This window comes from Ptiloglossa arizonensis, chromosome 9 (genome assembly GCF_051014685.1).
Source record: "Ptiloglossa arizonensis isolate GNS036 chromosome 9, iyPtiAriz1_principal, whole genome shotgun sequence".
NCBI lineage: Eukaryota > Metazoa > Arthropoda > Insecta > Hymenoptera > Colletidae > Ptiloglossa > Ptiloglossa arizonensis.
The window spans coordinates 17,005,354-17,023,724 of record NC_135056.1 but is presented as its reverse complement, the minus strand read 5'-3'; the positions used below and the strand labels follow the sequence as shown (position 1 = coordinate 17,023,724).

The following is an 18,371-nucleotide window of genomic DNA, read 5'->3' as shown; positions in this document are numbered from 1 at the left end:
ATCCGAATTAAACTTTGTCCAATCTTCGATCAACGTCCGTATCTAGCTCAAAATTATGACCAATCTCTGGTTATCTTCTTTATCCGGATCAAAATTACGCCTAATCTTTGATCACTGTCCGTATCTGAATAAAATTATACACACCTCTGCTCCGTATCAAATTTTGATCTGGATCAAAATTTCGCCCAATCTCTGATCACTCTTTTTATCCAAATCGAAATTAAACACACCTCTGGTCGTTATCGGGATCAAAATTTAACCCATCGATCGTCACGATTCTCGTACCAGATTCTCGAACTATTCGTCCGATCTCCATTCACGAGCAACTTGACTCGTCCACGAAGGAAACCGCTCGAAATTGATCACGGAGTCGCTCGTGTTCGCATCGCTCGCAACGATCGCCGTGATATTGCGTATCTCGAGCAGTGACGAATTCTCGAGACGTCCTTTCGAGTGTTTACGAAGGACGTCGCCGCGCGGCATCGTACACAAATACGTTTACGTATTCAGTGTCGCGTTGCTCTTGGGACCGTGAAATCGGAAATCGTTTTACATTGCGGAGTACCGGTCAGCATTTGCATCGATATCGAGCTCGGTCTCTCGCGAAGGTCGCGTGGTGGATCGAGGGGATGCGTGCGTGCGTGCGTGCGTGCGTGCGTGCGTGCGTGCGTGCGTGCGTGCGTGCGTGCGTGCGTGGCTACCGCCGAGACGAATTTTCAGTCATGCGCGTTTCGAGACGAACGACGAGACCGAGAGAGATTCGCGCGCGTGCTGCTACTCTTATCGAGGATGACCCCACCCCTCCGCGCGCACCTGAAATTCTTTTTTTTTTTTTTTTTTTCTTTACGTCTTCGCGATGCAACGAAAATTAACGCACAGGGGCCATCTTCCGCGCGGCGAGCCGCGAAATTCGTCCGTGACTCGTTACACGTCGCGAGAACTTCGTTTTCAAGGCCGAGGTTCTGCGAGCACACGAGGTTACGACGCATTCTCGCGGATCACGCCGATAAAGACGGAAACACGTTATTGTCGCGTCACGTGAGCGCACGAGACGCACGAGAATCCGTCGAGTTGCTTGTACAGTTACACGTGTATATTCTTACCGGGGATAAGGGAGACATTTTTTTTTTTTTTTTTTTTTTTTTCGATAATTCCCAAGCGATTCGAACTCGACAGAAATATTCTTGCGGTACTTTTACGGGAAGTACCTTTCTTAAATATTGGTATAATAATATTATTATTGTTGTTATGGAAGATATTATGAGAGAAATTTTTGCAATCATTTTCTCGCGATTCGAAGGCGAAAGAAATATTCTTGCGGTACTTTTACGGGAAGTACCTTTCTTAAATATTGGTATAATAATATTATTGTTGTTGTTATGGAAGATATTATGAGAGAAATTTTTTCAATCATTTTCTCGCGATTCGAAGTCGAAAGAAATATTCTTGCGGTACTTTTACGAGAATTACCTTTCTTAAATATTGTTATAGTAGTAATATTATTATTATTATTATTATGGAAGATATTATGAGAGAAATTTTGTCAATAATTTTCTCGCGATTCGAAGTCGAAAGAAATATTCTTGGGGTACTTTTACGAGAAGTACCTTTCTTAAATATTGTTATAATAATATTGTTATTATTATGGAAGATATTATTTTTATTTAGAACGAAAGACGAGGAATGGTAAGAAAGTACTAATTTGAAGAGTATCGTGACACAAGAATTTGTCGAAAATATCATCCGAACAACTTTCAGCGATCGAAAGCTTTTTAACCTTTGATTTCTATTTCTCGTAAATTCGTTCCGAACTAGAACTTCTACTCGTCCGTTCCCATTGAAACTTACATAATCTTAAAACCTTTATTACATAAATTCCATTTGAACTGTTCCGTGCCGAATGTTCAGATTTCTACAGTTACGAGACATCGTTATTGTACAGTATATTTTCTACGAGTAATTCTTCCGAGAATCGATGACTCACGAGAGTGTGTTTTTCCCGGAAAGTTAGACGTTGCATCCGACGATTATATTAGACCGTGGAATATATATTTTATAAATTAACGTAATAACATCGATATCTCGTTTTACGTAAATCGAGTGCAAACTGAACGCGGATTTCGTATTTTCGTTTAACGATAAGAGCACTGCCGGAGCGATTTATAAACAAATACGAGCTCGGGCTGGCGTATCTGAGGACGACGTGCATTTACGTGACGCGACAATAACGTGTTTCCGTTTTAAGGAACGTGCGTGATCCAAACGCTTGTGTAACGAATAAGATTGCGCCCGTGTCTCGCAGAGTTGGTTGGAAATTCTTCGCAATTAAGTACTGTATTGTGGTCGATAATGTTTCCACTCCGAACACGATTTTATAATTTTTAATACGAGATTTACGGACACGCTTCGAGTCTAACACGAACGAATCTGTACAGTGTCTTTTCGCGGAGATTATGGCGTGGTTGGGTCAATGGTCGTTCGTAATTCGGTGGTATCTCGTTAATTGTAAAGAACAGGAGGGAAAATACGCGCAAGTTTCGAATTCGCGCAACGATCGAGGCAATCGATCGGGTAAGAAGGGCCCCACCCCCCACCCCCCACCCCTACTCACGCGACACGTTCCCCCACTACTGGTCACCGGTATCACTTCCCCCTCCAACTTCTCTCGATACAACGAACTGGATACTCGTGCAATCGTCCAGGTTGCATTTATCGAGGTTCGACTGTGTACACAGTGCCATCTAGTAACTCAGAGTGCAACCATCAAGTGGCTGATTCCTCGTCCAAGATCAGTAACATCGAAAATGTAGGCGAACAATGTTGATTTTATTTTTTTTATTGCGCTTGCTCGCGCACTTGAACGAAAAGCAACGTCGCGAAATTTTTTTACTTCGGATAAACTAATACCTGAATAGAAAAACGTCCACCCAATGGAAAATGTAATACTAGATTGCAGCACTTTTAATCGCTGGAAGAGCCAAGACTTTGATCAATGATCGATGACGATGATTGTACAAACGATATAAAAGTGTCTGGAGTGGGATTCAAAAGGATAGGACAAGGGTCCTCCTCTTTATCGATTCCTCTTCTTCTTCCTCCGCATTTATTTTCTATGTTCCTACGTAATTGTATTAATCTTCGATTTTAATCTGTACTTTTTCCTCTGTTAATCTTTTTTTGTCGCGACTGCTTGGTTCCTCCTTCGCTTCTTTTTCCTCCTCTTCCTTCTTGGATCGATTCAAAGGAACTGTCTACGTTGCGAATCGTCCGTGTAACATAACGGTCGATGTACGAGATAACCGAACGTATCGGGCAAAGTTTATTCTCACGATCCACGAAAAATAATACAAAACGTTTCCCGGACAGTGGACCAAGTTTAAAATGGGATCCGTTTAGTCAGGACCGGTTATTCAAAAATCGACATCGTGCTAGTACGAACACTCGGCGCGTTTTCGACTTACATCTGCGCGAGAGATCCTCTTCTTGGTTGTGCCACGAATTACGCAGCACTCTGTAAACGACGAGATCCCCCTGCACAGAGGTAGCGCAGGTTCCCCAGAAAAAAAAAAACAAACGAACAAACGAGAAATCGCGCAACGAAGATGATTCGTGAGACGAGACGAGTTCATCGAATGGAGATATCGGAGGATGTTGCAAAAATATTTACGGCGCCGATTTCGTGCGATCGTGCGCTGCGCGATCCTCTTTCCGCGTGCATTGAACTCTCTCGAGAAACGAGAAACGGAAAAAAAATTACAAATTAAAAAAAAGTAAAAAGAAAAGAAAAAAAAAATATATATATATATATACATTCCAATCGTCGTGGAATCCGGTGACGAGAACAGAAACCGTAGAGATCCGTGTGTGTGTGACTTTGCAGTGACATTTACTGCCATGGCGACCTACTGCACACGATACAGATGGCGTCGATCTACAAAGACTCCAAGACCTTCGTAGACATGAAGATGAAGTACTCGCCGAACGAGACGCTGGCGTTGTTCCGCGAGTTCATGGAGGACGTGGATCAGGTACCCACCAGACACCAGATCGAGCAATTCGTGAACAGGACCTTCGATCCGGAAGGCTCCGAGTTCGAGGATTGGGATCCGGCCGATTGGACCACGCATCCGAAGTTTCTCAATCAAATCGCCGATCAGGATCTTCGTCGATTCGCCTCGGATCTGAACCAGATTTGGAAGATGCTCGGACGTAAGATGAAGGACGACGTGAGGATCAACGAGGATCGATACTCGATCATATACGTGCCGCATCCGGTGATAGTACCCGGCGGCAGGTTCCGCGAATTTTATTACTGGGACTCGTACTGGATCATCAAGGGTCTACTGTTGTCCGAGATGTACACCACCGTGAAGGGTATGCTGACCAACTTCGTATCCCTGGTGGACAAGATCGGTTTGATACCGAACGGCGGTCGAATTTACTACACCATGAGATCACATCCACCCTTGTTGATACCCATGGTCGACGAGTATCTTAAGGTTACCGGTGATTACAAATGGCTGGAGGATAACTTTCATCTTCTCGAAAAGGAGTTCGATTTCTGGATGACCAATCGTACTGTCGACGTTGAGATCGACGGGGTCAAGTACACATTGGCGAGATACTACGAGGAGTCCGCTGGACCCCGACCAGAGTCCTACAAGTAAGAAACTGTCACGAATTTTTCGTAACGGGGGTGTGTTTTCCGGAACGATCGGTTTAACCACGGAACGATTTTCCCAAACCAGAGAGGATTATCTAACGAGCCAGAGTTTCCGCACCAACGAGGAAAAGGAGAACTACTATTCGGAGCTGAAGACCGCCGCTGAGTCGGGCTGGGATTTTTCGAGTCGTTGGTTCATACTCGATGGCACCAACAAAGGTAAATCGAACGATCGACGATCGTACGGAGGAATCGTGGCGAATACGAAATTCCAGCGAGGAAGTTCGTTCGTTTCGGGGACGATTGAACCTAGGAAAATAATCGACGAGCGATTTAACGTTAATTTAATATTGAAGCGATCGAAGGAAAATAGGTGACGTTAACTATGTAAACCTGGTACAGAGCTACCGACGCCCTCTTCTGTCTCAAATTATACGAACGAAGAGCAAATTATGGTAAACGAAAAAGTTTCTACGAGAATCTTATTTTCTTCGTTCAGAAAATTTTCTTTCGAACTTTTGTTCGCGACGCAGCTGTTCGCAAATCTTATTTTCTTCTTTCTAAAATTTCTTTTTCAAACTTTTGTTCGCGACGCAGCTGTTCGCGAATATTATTCTCTTCGTTCTGAAAATTTTCTTTCGAATTTTTGTTCGCGACACACCTGTTCGCGAATCTTATTCCCTTCGTTCAGAAATTTCTCTTTCGAATTTTTGTTCGCGACACACCGAAACGTTCAAGAAGTTCTCGAATATTTTGCTAGGTGTACTCGTCGTCGAAATTACCATCGAGCTCCGAATAAATTCCCTCCCGAGTGCTCGAACGATCTTTCTCGTTCGTTGCTCATTCCCAACCGTCGCGAACCGTTGTTATTATTTTTTGATTAATTTGATTTCCTTTGATTTGAATCCGAGACGACGTCGCGGCGGCTGGTTCGCGCGCTCCGCGTAATCGGGCTTCGTTCTTCGTGTCTCGCGTGACCACGGTGCGCGACTCATTTTCTAAAAACGTTCTCAAACAAAGCGAACGGCGCCTCGAGAAACTGTGTCGGCAATTATTGTGCCACGCGTTCCGTATTATCCGAGATATCTTCGGCGAGATATCACGATCGGTGGCGTCCAAGGCCCCCTCGTCCCGTTTCCCAGGTGAAAGCGGCGGGTGTACGCCGCGTGTGTTCGCGCTCGCGAAAATAAACCGTATCGCTCACTTCGCGCGAGATCTAACGTTTCGTAGCCTTCGCTGTTTCTTCGTGGTCGTTCGTTGTTCCATTTTGCCAACGCGAAATCACCGAAAGACATCTCGAGGTGGTAGCGCGTGATTTTCAGGCGTTAAAATCTCCGCGGTCCGCTCTCTGCGCGAGGTAACAGATCGATAGACGATTCTGTCAGATTCGGTGCGCGAATAAGTGCGTTGATGAGGTAATAACGCGTCGATAGACGATTCTGTAAGATCCGGTGCGCGAATGAGAGCGTTGACGAGGTAACGACGCGTCGATAGACAATTCTGTAAGATTCGGTGCGCGAATAAGTGCGTTGACGAGGTAACAACGCGTCGATAGACGATTCTGTAAGATTCGGTGCGCGAATAAGTGCGTTGACGAGGTAACGACGCATCGATAGACGATTCTGTAAGATTCGGTGCGCGAATAAGTGCGTTGACGAGGTAACGACGCGTCGATAGACGATTCTGTAAGATTCGGTGCGCGAACGAACGCGTAGACGAGGTAACAATGCATCGAAAAACGATTCTGTAACATCTGATGCGCGAACGAGCGCGTCACCCGATTCGTGGGTAATCCCCCGTGCACATCCCGCGTGGACAGCGCAAACCGACCAGCCAACTCCAGAGAGTTCTTCTTTAGGTAACCTGACGAACTTGAAAACGAGATACATTATCCCCGTCGATTTGAACTCGATCATATATCGAAATGCGCAGCTGCTGGCGCAGTACAGTCACAGGATGGGCAACGAAACCAAGGTCGTGTATTACCGGAAAAGAGCCGACGAATGGAAGAAAGCGGTGACGGCCGTGCTCTGGCACGACGAAGTCGGCGCCTGGCTCGACTACGACATACTGAACGACATCAAGAGAGATTACTTCTATCCGACGAACGTGCTACCGCTCTGGACGTTCTGCTACGATCTCGCGAAACGGGACGAGTACGTTTCGAAGGTGCTCAAGTACCTCGAGAAGAGTCAGATTATGTTGAATCTCGGCGGTATACCGGCCACCCTCGAGCACTCTGGTGAACAATGGGACTATCCGAACGCTTGGCCACCGTTGCAGTACTTCGTCGTGATGTCGTTGAACAACACCGAGGACCCGTGGGCGCAACGATTGGCATACGAGATCAGTCAAAGATGGGTCCGTAGCAATTACAAGGCGTTCAACGAGACGCAAGCCATGTTCGAGAAGGTAATTAACCAGTTCTCGCGAAACGTCGACCTTGTACGCTGACCGGTGTCCTGTCACGAGTTGTCGAACTCGTGGAACGTATGCTACTCGTTGTATCGATGAGGGAGTGTGTTGTTATGGTCGAGATAGAGCATTTTCGCGCGACAGACCTCGGAGCTCGTTATTGGAAAAGATGGTGGAGTATCGATCCGCCTGGAGATAGTAGGATGTTCCGGAGTTCCCACACACGGAAACGATGTCGTCGCTCGAGTTCGAGATCGTCTTCTTGCTCGAGGGGACGGTATCGAACGCGAAACTTTGGAAATAGTAACTCGAGGACGTATTTCCAGACACGTGTTTCTTTATTACACTTCATTGTCATTACAGCGAGTAGAATATATTCCCGAAGCAAGCATCGTGGGCGTTCACGTCTCGTAAACGAGGTACAGAAACCAAACACCCCGTGTACATGTTTCCGTACAATGGATCGTTTTCCTCGATTCTGAGGCGCACAATACGGTAAAGAACTTCGAGGCAAGTGACAGCGATTCGTGACACTCGAGGAACGTACGTCTCGGTTCCCGCTAGCCCCATTTCCTGCACCGTGCACCTCCAGTTGTCGCGAACCGACCATCCCGGACTCTAGTCCGTCGATGCACAGTCCGCGGGATCATTATGCCACCGATCGCGTGACGAAACGGTACGGAATCTCCCGGAGAATCTAACCTCGATGCGACCAACTTATATGGGACGCGTTGAGGTGACTCGAACACGTACGACCTTGGACACAAATCGCTGTCGTTTGGTGTATACTCGTCTGAAAACTCGAGCTAGAAATTTCGGGAAGTTCGATTCCCGATCGCTGGAAACCCTCGAAGAATCAGTACTGTCCGAACCAGATCTTGCGAGACCTTTAGGGTTCTCCCACTCCCACCTAAACGATACACGAGACCTGTAGGGTTCTTCCATTCCCGTCTGAACGCAAACGTGCGTCGCGAGTAACATTTTAAAGCTTCCTTAGAACGGAGACATCGAAGTTCAGATTATCGTAGCTACCTCTTCGACGTAGCGAGATTTCTCCTACAACGTATTGGAAGGAAGGGGGTGAGAGACCCTGGACAGCGCTGTAGCCTCGTTACAAGTTCGTCTACCGAAACGGCAGAGGAACGAACGAACGTTTCGATTTCGTTTCGCAGTATGACGCAACGGTGTCGGGTGGCCACGGTGGTGGAGGCGAGTACGAGGTCCAACTTGGCTTCGGTTGGTCGAACGGGATCATCATGGACCTGCTGTACAGGTACGGTGACAGACTGACGGCTGAGGATCATTTCGTTCAAGACGACGTCGTCCAAACCATCTCGGTACCACCGCCGGTCGTCGTGTCGACGGCTGGCCAGGTGATGACCGGGATTCTCGCCCTCATTATATCGCTGGCCGCAGGATTCATAGGGTGAGGTGGGTATCGTCTTCCAGCATCGTCGTCCAACGTCCTCAACGAACCGAATCTTCGAACGCTAACAACCCTCTTTCCCTGTTTTCTGTTTCAGATATTCTTCTTCGGGTCTAACGCATCTAGGGGAATATATTTGCCAGAGCAAAGTATTATCGGTAGTGTGTTGTCGGTGTAAACGCGCGTTTCTCAGCTCACGAAAAGGCAGAGCGAACGCGCACGGAAATTTCGGGCCCCGTTCGTTCCCCCTTTGCTTCTTCGCTACACTGGGGAACGGTAACGGGGGAAGAACGGGGAAGAACCAAAAAAAAAAAACAGAAAAAAGAAAAGCGAGTGCGGGCACTTGGCAGCTCTTGAGATTTATTCGAACTCTTTACATGCTAAACGAAAGGGTTGGAAGAACTCGAACGTAATTTTAACCGAATCGAAGGTTCCCGATGAGATGATTACTATTTACTCGTTGAGAGTCCATCGGTGATCTTACCGTATCTCCTTTGTATAATCTTCAGTCTTGCCGTAGAAAAGAAGAAACACGGTCGTGACTCCTCCGATAGGGTTCACCTCGACCGAGTGTACCAAAAATGGTAGTCTAGTGATTCCGAGAAAACGGAGAGACACGTGACTCGCGTGGATCGGTTCGGATCTGGGGGATTTATAACGACAGGATCGAAGTGTCCCGACGATGCGTTCACGTTGATCGGTACTGTTCTGAGCTGGAAAGAAGACGGCGGGCTGGTACAGGGGATGAGAGGTGCCTTGCTCCGCCTGGTTACATAATCAAGTACTTGGAAGAGCTGAAAAGATGTCACGAGGTTAGAATTCGAATGTTGGATCGAACGTGTTGGTCGACTGAGCAGAAATTGCTCCACGTTGTCCACAATCTTCTCACACGCGATGCTACTGTTCCTCCTCGAGAAAAATGCTGATAAGATACATCCCCACTCTGGTCTACTGGCTCCCCCACCACTGTATTGTCGCTACTGACCTCTGTCGACATTCGTCACCGTCCTCGGCCAATAGCAACGTTGCGTACAATGGTAGGGGAGTCGGTAGAGTGGGGATGCGTACACTCGTCGGCCTTCTTCTCAGAACGGACAGTACATCCCTCGAGATCCAAGTGACATCTTCTCAGCTCCGCGTAGTACCATCGATAGACGAAAATAAGTTGATAGAACGTTAAAATTGTGCATTCCTTAATCTTGCTTTCTTTCCAGCCGCGAACAGTACACGCGGTTTCATGTGCCTTGTTTAAATATAACGACGATCGTGTCTCTCCGATCGTTGCCCCTTTCGTGACGCACTCTGGAGATCGATATCCGAGCGTAACGATTTTCCTTAGTTAAACCATTCCATTACGCGCGCCACCGTTGCGAAAGAATTAATCTGTGATTTTTCGAGGGACCTCGAATCGCTGGTCGAGAACACGTTCCTACGATACCAATCTTCTCGCCAGGCTCGATTATTTCTCCACTCACGTCCTCGTTTTTAGTTATCGATGAGAAATACACACACACATATATATATATACACACACACCGTGCTAGACGTTTATTGGTGAACGATATAGACACATAGCCATCGTCCTAAGGGACGATAGTATTCTTTTATCGATTTATCGACGTTCTTTTTTGCGAGGGAAGGTTGGCGTAATTATCCTTACGCGCCGAATTTTAGCCATAATCGTTAGTATTATTAGAGTAGCTTCTGTCGTGATAACGCATAGAAGGGACGGGTAATAATTACGGAGTGGATCTTTTTTATTTAAGAGGAAACATCTAAGTATCTTTGTGTATGGATGTACAGGAAAATATACTTTTGGATGAAAGTGTACTGTTCGAAGAAACAAACCTTTTCGCAAGGTTATTTCTTCTTCTTTTTTTTTTTTTGAAAGAGATTTTTCGTTCCACGTTCTTTGTATCCATAAATAACGGAGACACTTGGATGTTGACATTTAAATGGTCCACCGTGTACATTAGACGAGTATTCAGGAAAGAGAGATATCCTCGTTTCGGGTTATTTTTTTAACTAGATGAGAATAACTACCAATATCGCAGCGCACCGTTTCGGAGGTAGCGATGAATGTTTTCAAAACGCTATACATTCCACTATTCGCATTTTTATTCCGCTATAGACACCGTACGGATACGAGGGAACGTAGAAATTTTGTTAAATGTATCCAGGTAGTGTAACATCGAATAATCGTTATATTACTTATCCACGATTTAAATCGTATCCGGATCACGGTTCCGATAATTTAATACGGATACTCGAAAATCGATTCTGGTTAAAGTTTTATCGAGAATTGGTCCTAGTTGAAGTTTCACTCGAAATGAATCCTAGTTAAAGAGTTGACCAGTGGCGACTTCGAGCGACGAGCAAAGCACGAGAGAAAAGACACTGTGACTTCCGTGTGCTGCGTTCGTCGAATTTATTTCTCGACGTGCGTCGTATCGAAGTCGACACCCAAAGAGGAGACGGAAGAGGGTGTTTGCACGTACAAAGCGATCGAGAAGAGTAGTGGATCTATCTAGTCAGATCTAGACACGTTAGCCGAGCGTGTTTACATCGCGTGTAGTAGGGTTGCGGTGTATAGAAACCTGGAGAACCGCCAAAGTTGCTACTCTTCGATTCTCGATCATCTGGCTCCTCGGCGAGCGGGTCGAGATCGCACGAAACGACGACGGGAGGATAATATTATACCCAGCGAGCGGAAAAAAAAAAAAAAGAAAATGAAAAAAAATACAGAAACGACGAAACGGTGGGCCCAAGTCGTGTTTCCTCTTCGAAAAAAAAACAGTGCGCGGCATCGTCCACGAATCCTTAATCGAATATCATTGCTAAGTGTAGCGAGTAAGTTTTTTTTTTTTTTTTTTTTTTTTTGCTTCCGAATAATCGCCCACGTTACGTTTGTCGTCGTTAGAAATATTTATTAGAACCGATCGTTTTTAATCGCGTCCGAATTGTCGTGTCCGTGCCAACGTCGATGAAAGTATAGAGCGAAAATAAACAATCGGAAGGAACGATTTTTGTTGATTTATTCGTTACATCTTCCATGGACTCTCACGAACCTCAGAAGTTTCGAGTTCAGGATAAATCGTTCGAATAGGATACAAAACGGATGCCACGAAGACACAAAGACGGAATGATAGGATTTTTTTCTCCCACCCCCCACCCCTGATCAATATATTACCGGCATGCTTCCCGTTTACCCCCCACGTTTGCCCTCCTGTGTGGTGACTTTTAAATAAAGTGAATAAATCAGAATATTAACCCAGCCTGTTCCCTGAACATCGATCACGAGCTCGATAATTCGTCCGTTTCGTACTCGTTCAGTCCTAATCCACTCGAGTTAACACCAATTGCTCTTTAAATTACGAATTCTCCCTTCCGAAAAGAATTGGTAAGTCCTCTGTGTGCACCATGGATCATAAAATATCCCGTGTCGTCCGTATGCTTCGAACAGACCTGGCCCGATCTTACTTAATAATAATAATTTCGTGTTTTACTTGCCGTGGGATTACTCGAAAATGAAAATATTGATATATTCGAGACAATAGGTATTTTGAATAACAAAGTTGTCGTGTGACTTTGAAATAACAGTGTTATCGCTTATATAACGAAATTGTGTCGAAGAGAGCTCCCCTGTTTGTGGATTTCGTTCGTTTTTAAATACGTTACAACGAGCCATATTTTGAACAATTTTTTTCTTCGAAATAATTGGTCGGTAGTTTCAATTCTCGAGATATTCGCAAATTCTTTTCATACCACACGTTCAATTTTATCTACACGTACACGTCGGTGCCAACGTATACACGTCAGCGTGGAACCACCACTTCTCCACTGTTTCTACAAACAGATCACGATGGCTGACAAACTAAGCCATATAACGGGTGAACTTAAAAACTTCGATTGACGTTTCTTTCTACGCGACGATTCGTGAAGATGTAGATTTGTCGAAAAGTCTAAAATCGTCCTAAAGTATTCTCCAGCCGCCACCATGTGTTTCTTAACAATACTAACAAATGACAGTGATACTCTTACACGCACACTGCAACGTATAACGTGTACGTGCACGCAGAGTTCGATGTATAAACATCAAAAGTTTTTTCACAAATACCTCGAGAAGGAAGGCCAACCTTTTATTGTACGCAATGGAAAAAGTTATTCAAAATATGAATGTCTATCCGTCCAAAAAAACGAACAAAATCCACAAACCGGGACCTCAGCGACAATTTCACTTCTAACGAATATTTATCTGACTGTTTAAAAATTTATCAGCCATTCTCGATTAGGAAGTATGTAATTTTCTTAACGACGAGTATTTGTAATCGTGGAATATTCAACCGAAACGAGCACCTCGATTACCGTATCGTGTATTCGAAGTTATTAGTTACACTAATTCATTTCTTTTCCTTTCGATAATTAACGTTTCGTTGTTGCGGAAAGATTCGTAATTTCGTCGGTCGGGAACATTCGTCGTACACCAACTGATGTTTAATCGTTTCAAACGTAGAATCGTTCTCCCGGTATTTCGAAATTAACCGCGTAAAATTAACCGTGAAACTGGATAACACGTTATTTGAAATAGCACGGTTCGAGACGTGGCTCGGGTCTGGTTTCAAAGAAGACGTCTCTCCCAGGATCCTGCATCGAACTCGCACGACGCAATTACCAGAGGCGTCGTGAATCTATCGCGCAACTTGACGTCGCGTTCCATGAGCTTGGTCTTTTAATACCACCTAGCACGATTCGTTGTTCGGCGCACGGTGAACGTAACAAACTCCGATGAACTAATCCCTCCGTGTAACAACCCATCGTCGTTGAAATCGACGAGTCACGATTCGGTTCCCCTCTCGCCCTCCCGTAACGTCGTGTTCCATCCAACGTAACGCCGAAACATTAATAAACACGTTCTGTCGCCGCGCGTTGTTACTTTTATCTCGTTGGTCGGTTCCTCGGTCTGTTGGTCCTCCCTCGTCGTGTAAACAAAGCACTCTCGATTTCTTCGAAACGAAACGAGGCCCAACGTACGCCCTGGAGGCCCTCACTCCCCTCCCGAATCTTTCCAGCGCGCTATCTCTCGAGTCACGATGGAAGGAGCGCAGTCGACGATCCGGTTCGCTGCGTCGAAACCGGAAACAGCGGTGACGCGAACCGTGAGCCTGGAAAACGCGTGTATCGTCGACTTCGCCTCGACGCGTGTGTTCGTTCGATCACGGTGTTGAGTAAAACACTATAGGACTCGCCACGGGACCGTAGCAGGTCGATCGTTTCTCGAATCGAAGATGGGCGAAATTTCGATCCGGATGAAAAGTTTCCCAACGACGAATGAAAGACTCGCGACGAGTTTCGAAGTTTCGAGCAATTGATACGGATGTACAACGAGATAACGTTTCGAGTAACAGAGACGACGAGACCAAGTTCCCAGCAACCGACGAAGATACCGAACGAGATAAAGTTTCGAGTAACCGATAAAGGACACGTGTTGAATTTCAATTATACGGAACGAGATGCGTCGCAACGAAGAATCGAAACTTTCGATCGAACATCACGGATAGAAATCCGTTGTTCGTTCGTTGCGTAATACTGTACCGATGTCAAGGAACAAAGTTATCACTTTGTATCGAACTATTTTTACAGCCACGCGAAAATATCGATACGTATCGATTATATACGGCGCATACTTGGCACACGGATATCTTCCCAACGAGTATCGATACCGTACGAACCGAGCGGACCCGCTGAAAATAAGAAAATAGATTCCAACGGACACGACGCAATAGCGAACAGATGCAACTCGGTGCATTTGGCGTTACCGATCCGTCGAACTTGTAATCGTTCGCGATCTATCGATTCGTTCCCCGGCGGCGCGCGTTGGAACACGTGCGCGAGCGCTCAGTGAGCGTGACAGGAACACGTCGTTCAAGCATTTGACGCGAGTTCTCGCAAAGTACCGATCTCAAGGATGCACGCGTTCCGTGGCGACGCTGGCTGGCTGGCTGGCTGGCTGGCGTCGTTCAGCGTACGATCCGTGACTGTCTTCGTGAGAAAGTTTACGTATTCGTTTACCGGGAAGTAAGATCCGTTTCGTACGAAAAGTAGAAAGTAAAAAACCAATAAAATCGTATCCAAGGTACGTGTACAAATTGCGGGAAAAAACGATACAGTATCGAGGGCAAACAAGTTTATCAGTTGAAAGCAGTGCGCTTCGTCTAGACACAGGGATTAACCGAACAGGCTAGATCTTTTTGTTTGGACGATTTGCAGAGTTGCGTAGCCTAGTGACAAATCCACGTGCACGAAAATGTGAGGATGGTAACCGAGCGGGGGTTACCCGACGATGGGTAACGATCTTCGAAACGAAAGAGAAATTAAACGAGAAGGGTCTGTCGTCTTCGCGGTGTAATTGAACAACGTGGTATCGACCAGTGTTTGAAATCGTAGAAGCGATCGCCGAAACCTCCGCGATAAGAGAACACTCTACGTAGGAACTTTTCACGGGTAAAGAACTAGGTCAACTTTGACGCGACAAGTTCGTTTTTCTACAAGTTATTTCTCCTTGGTCGAACTATATTTAAAATCTTAACTCGAAACGTGTAGATATAGATGTTCCTCTTTCCTACCGTCGAGGACGAGTGTTTGACACGTGGAAGATTGGTATCGTGCCACCTATAAATTTCGAACAAGTTCCCAACCGTTCCGTTGCGACCGAGACTGGGTCCGAAAGGGAAAGAAGTTTCTTTTCGACTCTCTATTCGTGGAATAGAGTATAATCTATTGGCAATCGGTTAATGGAACGGCTGTGAACAATCAAGGCGTTTGAAATTAAAATCGAGAGCTCGAAGTGACCGTGACTCGGCTGAATGTCCATTATAATTCTCGTCCGTGAAATGTCGTTTGTGCAATCGCATTTCAAAGAAGCGATTTATTTATTTTCTCTTTTTTTTTTTTTAAGTTCCTTGTATTTCTCCTTTCGAAGATCAACTTCTGGAATTTCTATTATTTATTAACATTGTATCGTAATCAACGATACGGGTGAAACTTCCATCAAAATTCGTATCGTTGGGGATTATCGAAAGAAACGACCCAAGATTACCGATTAATCTCACGATCGGTGGTGATCAACGATTGCAATTGTTACGATGGCTTTTACCGATCAATTACACGAGTATCGCAACGATCGATTATCCAGCTCTGTAACAACATCACGCTTCCGATAACTGACCCGATCTAACTGCAGTACTTGTCACGTTTACAGAATGGTGGTGTACAAGAAGCGGCACTACTACGTTCCCGGGCCGTCGACGATGCCAAACAAGAGGAAAGTGATATCACCGAACAGCAATCTCTACCGGAAGAGGATCGCCTACACCGAGCTGAGGGACATGAACAACGATTGACGACCGCTGGTTAGCTAGAAGAACCGATTTGTAAACCAACTATGAAGCGAAATAAGCACGTGAACATGTTTAGACCGGGAAAGCAAACCGAGCCGTGGATTGCTGAATGCCGCGAGGAAGCTGAACAACAATCGGGACAACATCCGTAGACAATGCGTTCGAACGCGATGCAACCTTGGGTGCTGGAGAAGCCGAAAGCGGTGGAAGGTGTGCAAGGTGACAAACGGAAGGGAGGGGGGCGCAAACGAATCACCTCGCCGAAGGCTAGAAAGCTTCTTCGAGTGTCGTGCGATCCTCGTTGCAGCAGCTCGGCCGAGGACCGCGCATGCGCGGCTAGTGAGCGTCAGATCCTTCCGCGCCAACGTAGATGGCGTCACAGTGCACCGCGAACCCTCGATGCGTCGATTTGGCCGAGAAGAAAAGTTCCTTTCGCGTCGCGTCGATCGGCCAAAGGACGCTCACTGGATGATACACGCCCCGACGAATTGCGTTTCCGTTTCTATTGGTAACGAAACAATCAAAAATTACCCGCTCAAAGAAGGAAAGGAAAAAAAAATCTTCGAAACGATCGTTTCGCCGATCTCTACCCGTCGAAGTTTTCAAAATTCCCACGATCGTTTCGCGTCCGGAGAACGCTCCCGTATGGAATTCGGATTCAACGATCGAAATTTTTGATAAAAGTTATTTACCGTTGGAAACAATTTTTTATAGCACAAAAATGGCAATACATGGTCGATAAGACTGAATTTCTCTCGCATCGCGAATATCACTCGGGAGCATTCTACGTGGATGTTTATATTTAACTTCTCGTTTTCTACTCGTCTCCGGAGCGATTCGTACCGAGAACTCTTTTATCGTCCCTCCTCCGGCCATTATTCTCGTTCTGCATGTTTGGCCTAACGAGTTTTAGTTACGCGATCACTGTGAAAGGTATTCTTCGAATCGAAGAAGCAATAGAAAGGAATATCGCGCGATGCTCCGTTGGAGGCTACTCGGTGCCAAGTTCGCGCGCAAAATAAAAATAGAAAACGGACAATAAAGTAATTGAAAGTGACGAGCATCGATGAACGTTGGCGCGGAACGAGACCGCGCACGCGCAAACTCACGCTCATGCGCGGATCGCGAGCCCGCAGGATTAACGCAACTATCAACGCAGGATCGAGTGAACGTTACGTTTCACGTACATTGTTTATAGGTGAGTTTAGATAATTGATAATCAAGTCACGATAATATAGATAAAATTAACGATAAAAATATTGTACTTTTGCTGATATTTTTGTAAGGGAATCCGTTTAGCTTTTGCGCTTACAATTAGATATCGATGATGACGACAGGCGTACATCGTGCACGACTCGCGTCTGATCTTTTATCCTTGTTTCGAACGGAATAAAGTACAGTCGACGAGCGCAGCGCTCTCTTTCTCTCTCTCTGTGTATTTCCTTTTACGTTTGCTGTCGACAGACTTTCGGCCTTTCTTTGGAACGTTTCGAAATCGCTTGTTCCCGGTCGACGACCACCGAGGCTACACTACTTAATCGATGTCGCCGTGGCAAGCACGACTATTTCATTTGACAGCGAAAAGGAGTATATCGCTACGATCGTCATCGATCGACCTTTTGTCGATCATTGGCGACAATCGATAGCAGTCGGAATACGCGAACGAGCCGCCAGGTATCGTGCACGATGCGTCGTTGCTGTCGCGAAACGGGTAACGATACGACGAGCGATAATCGTTAAGGACAGAGCCTTTGTTTCGTATCTAAATAAGAACGAACGTTTTCGAATTCGTTTTGTTTACACAGGATTTCCTGTAATTTGCGATACAACTACAAATTACTGGGCACTCTGTGTAATTTGTTAGGTTTACGAGGCATCGCGCGCTCGCGTTGATCCACAGGCATGCGAGTCTACGGTCCGCGCATGCGCGCGATGTTGATTTCGAGCGTAGCTTTGTTCGCAGGGGACGCCATGTTTCGCGGAGAATGGAGAGACAGGGAGAACGACGCGATGCGAACGGTTCGTTACAGTGCCTCTTCTCGAGCTCTGAAATCAGCCCGAGTTCCCTTTGTAAATAGTTTTACTTTTTATGTTTGTTCTCTTCAAAGGTGACCGCATCCTCTATAGTTAGTTCAAGCGACGATCGAGCTTTTACATTTGTCGTCGACACATTTCGCGGTTCTTCGGAAGATGTCGCACAATCCGTAAAATACGGAAGCCGCATTTCTTTTATTCGGCGTGTAAACGGAAAGTTTTGAAAATTAACTTTTCGAGCCTAGTTTCGAAAGGACATTCACCGCTATTCGAGGTGCAGTTAGTGTTAAAGAATTTTACAAGAAATGAAGAATAAAAATCTTAACGCGATCCACGTGTTGTCCAAGAGTAAACGTAACGGATATATATCGTATGATCGGTTCTCGCTATGTTCGTTGAATGAAAAATTACGAAAGTTTAAAATATTTGATGGTAG

General features: G+C 45.6%; 1 protein-coding gene across 10 annotated transcripts in view; it reads left to right on the top strand.

The window, feature by feature from the left end:
• The window catches only part of LOC143151541 (trehalase), a 52,875-nt gene extending 36,757 nt beyond the window's left edge, over positions 1 to 16,118 (top strand). For 8 of the 10 annotated variants that reach the window (XM_076320810.1, XM_076320820.1, XM_076320816.1 and 5 more), the window contains 5 exons: positions 3,881 to 4,663; positions 4,749 to 4,882; positions 6,522 to 7,075; positions 8,251 to 8,504; positions 15,763 to 16,115. In XM_076320810.1, the coding sequence (XP_076176925.1) occupies positions 3,881 to 4,663; positions 4,749 to 4,882; positions 6,522 to 7,075; positions 8,251 to 8,504; positions 15,763 to 15,904 (1,867 nt within the window). In that variant the 3' untranslated portion in view covers positions 15,905 to 16,115. Of the gene's footprint in view, positions 1 to 3,880; positions 4,664 to 4,748; positions 4,883 to 6,521; positions 7,076 to 8,250; positions 8,510 to 8,601; positions 11,525 to 15,762 lie in introns of those variants that run through there. The other 2 variants (XM_076320811.1, XM_076320817.1) reach the window with 2 other exon arrangements.
• Positions 16,119 to 18,371: the final 2,253 nt, after the last annotated feature.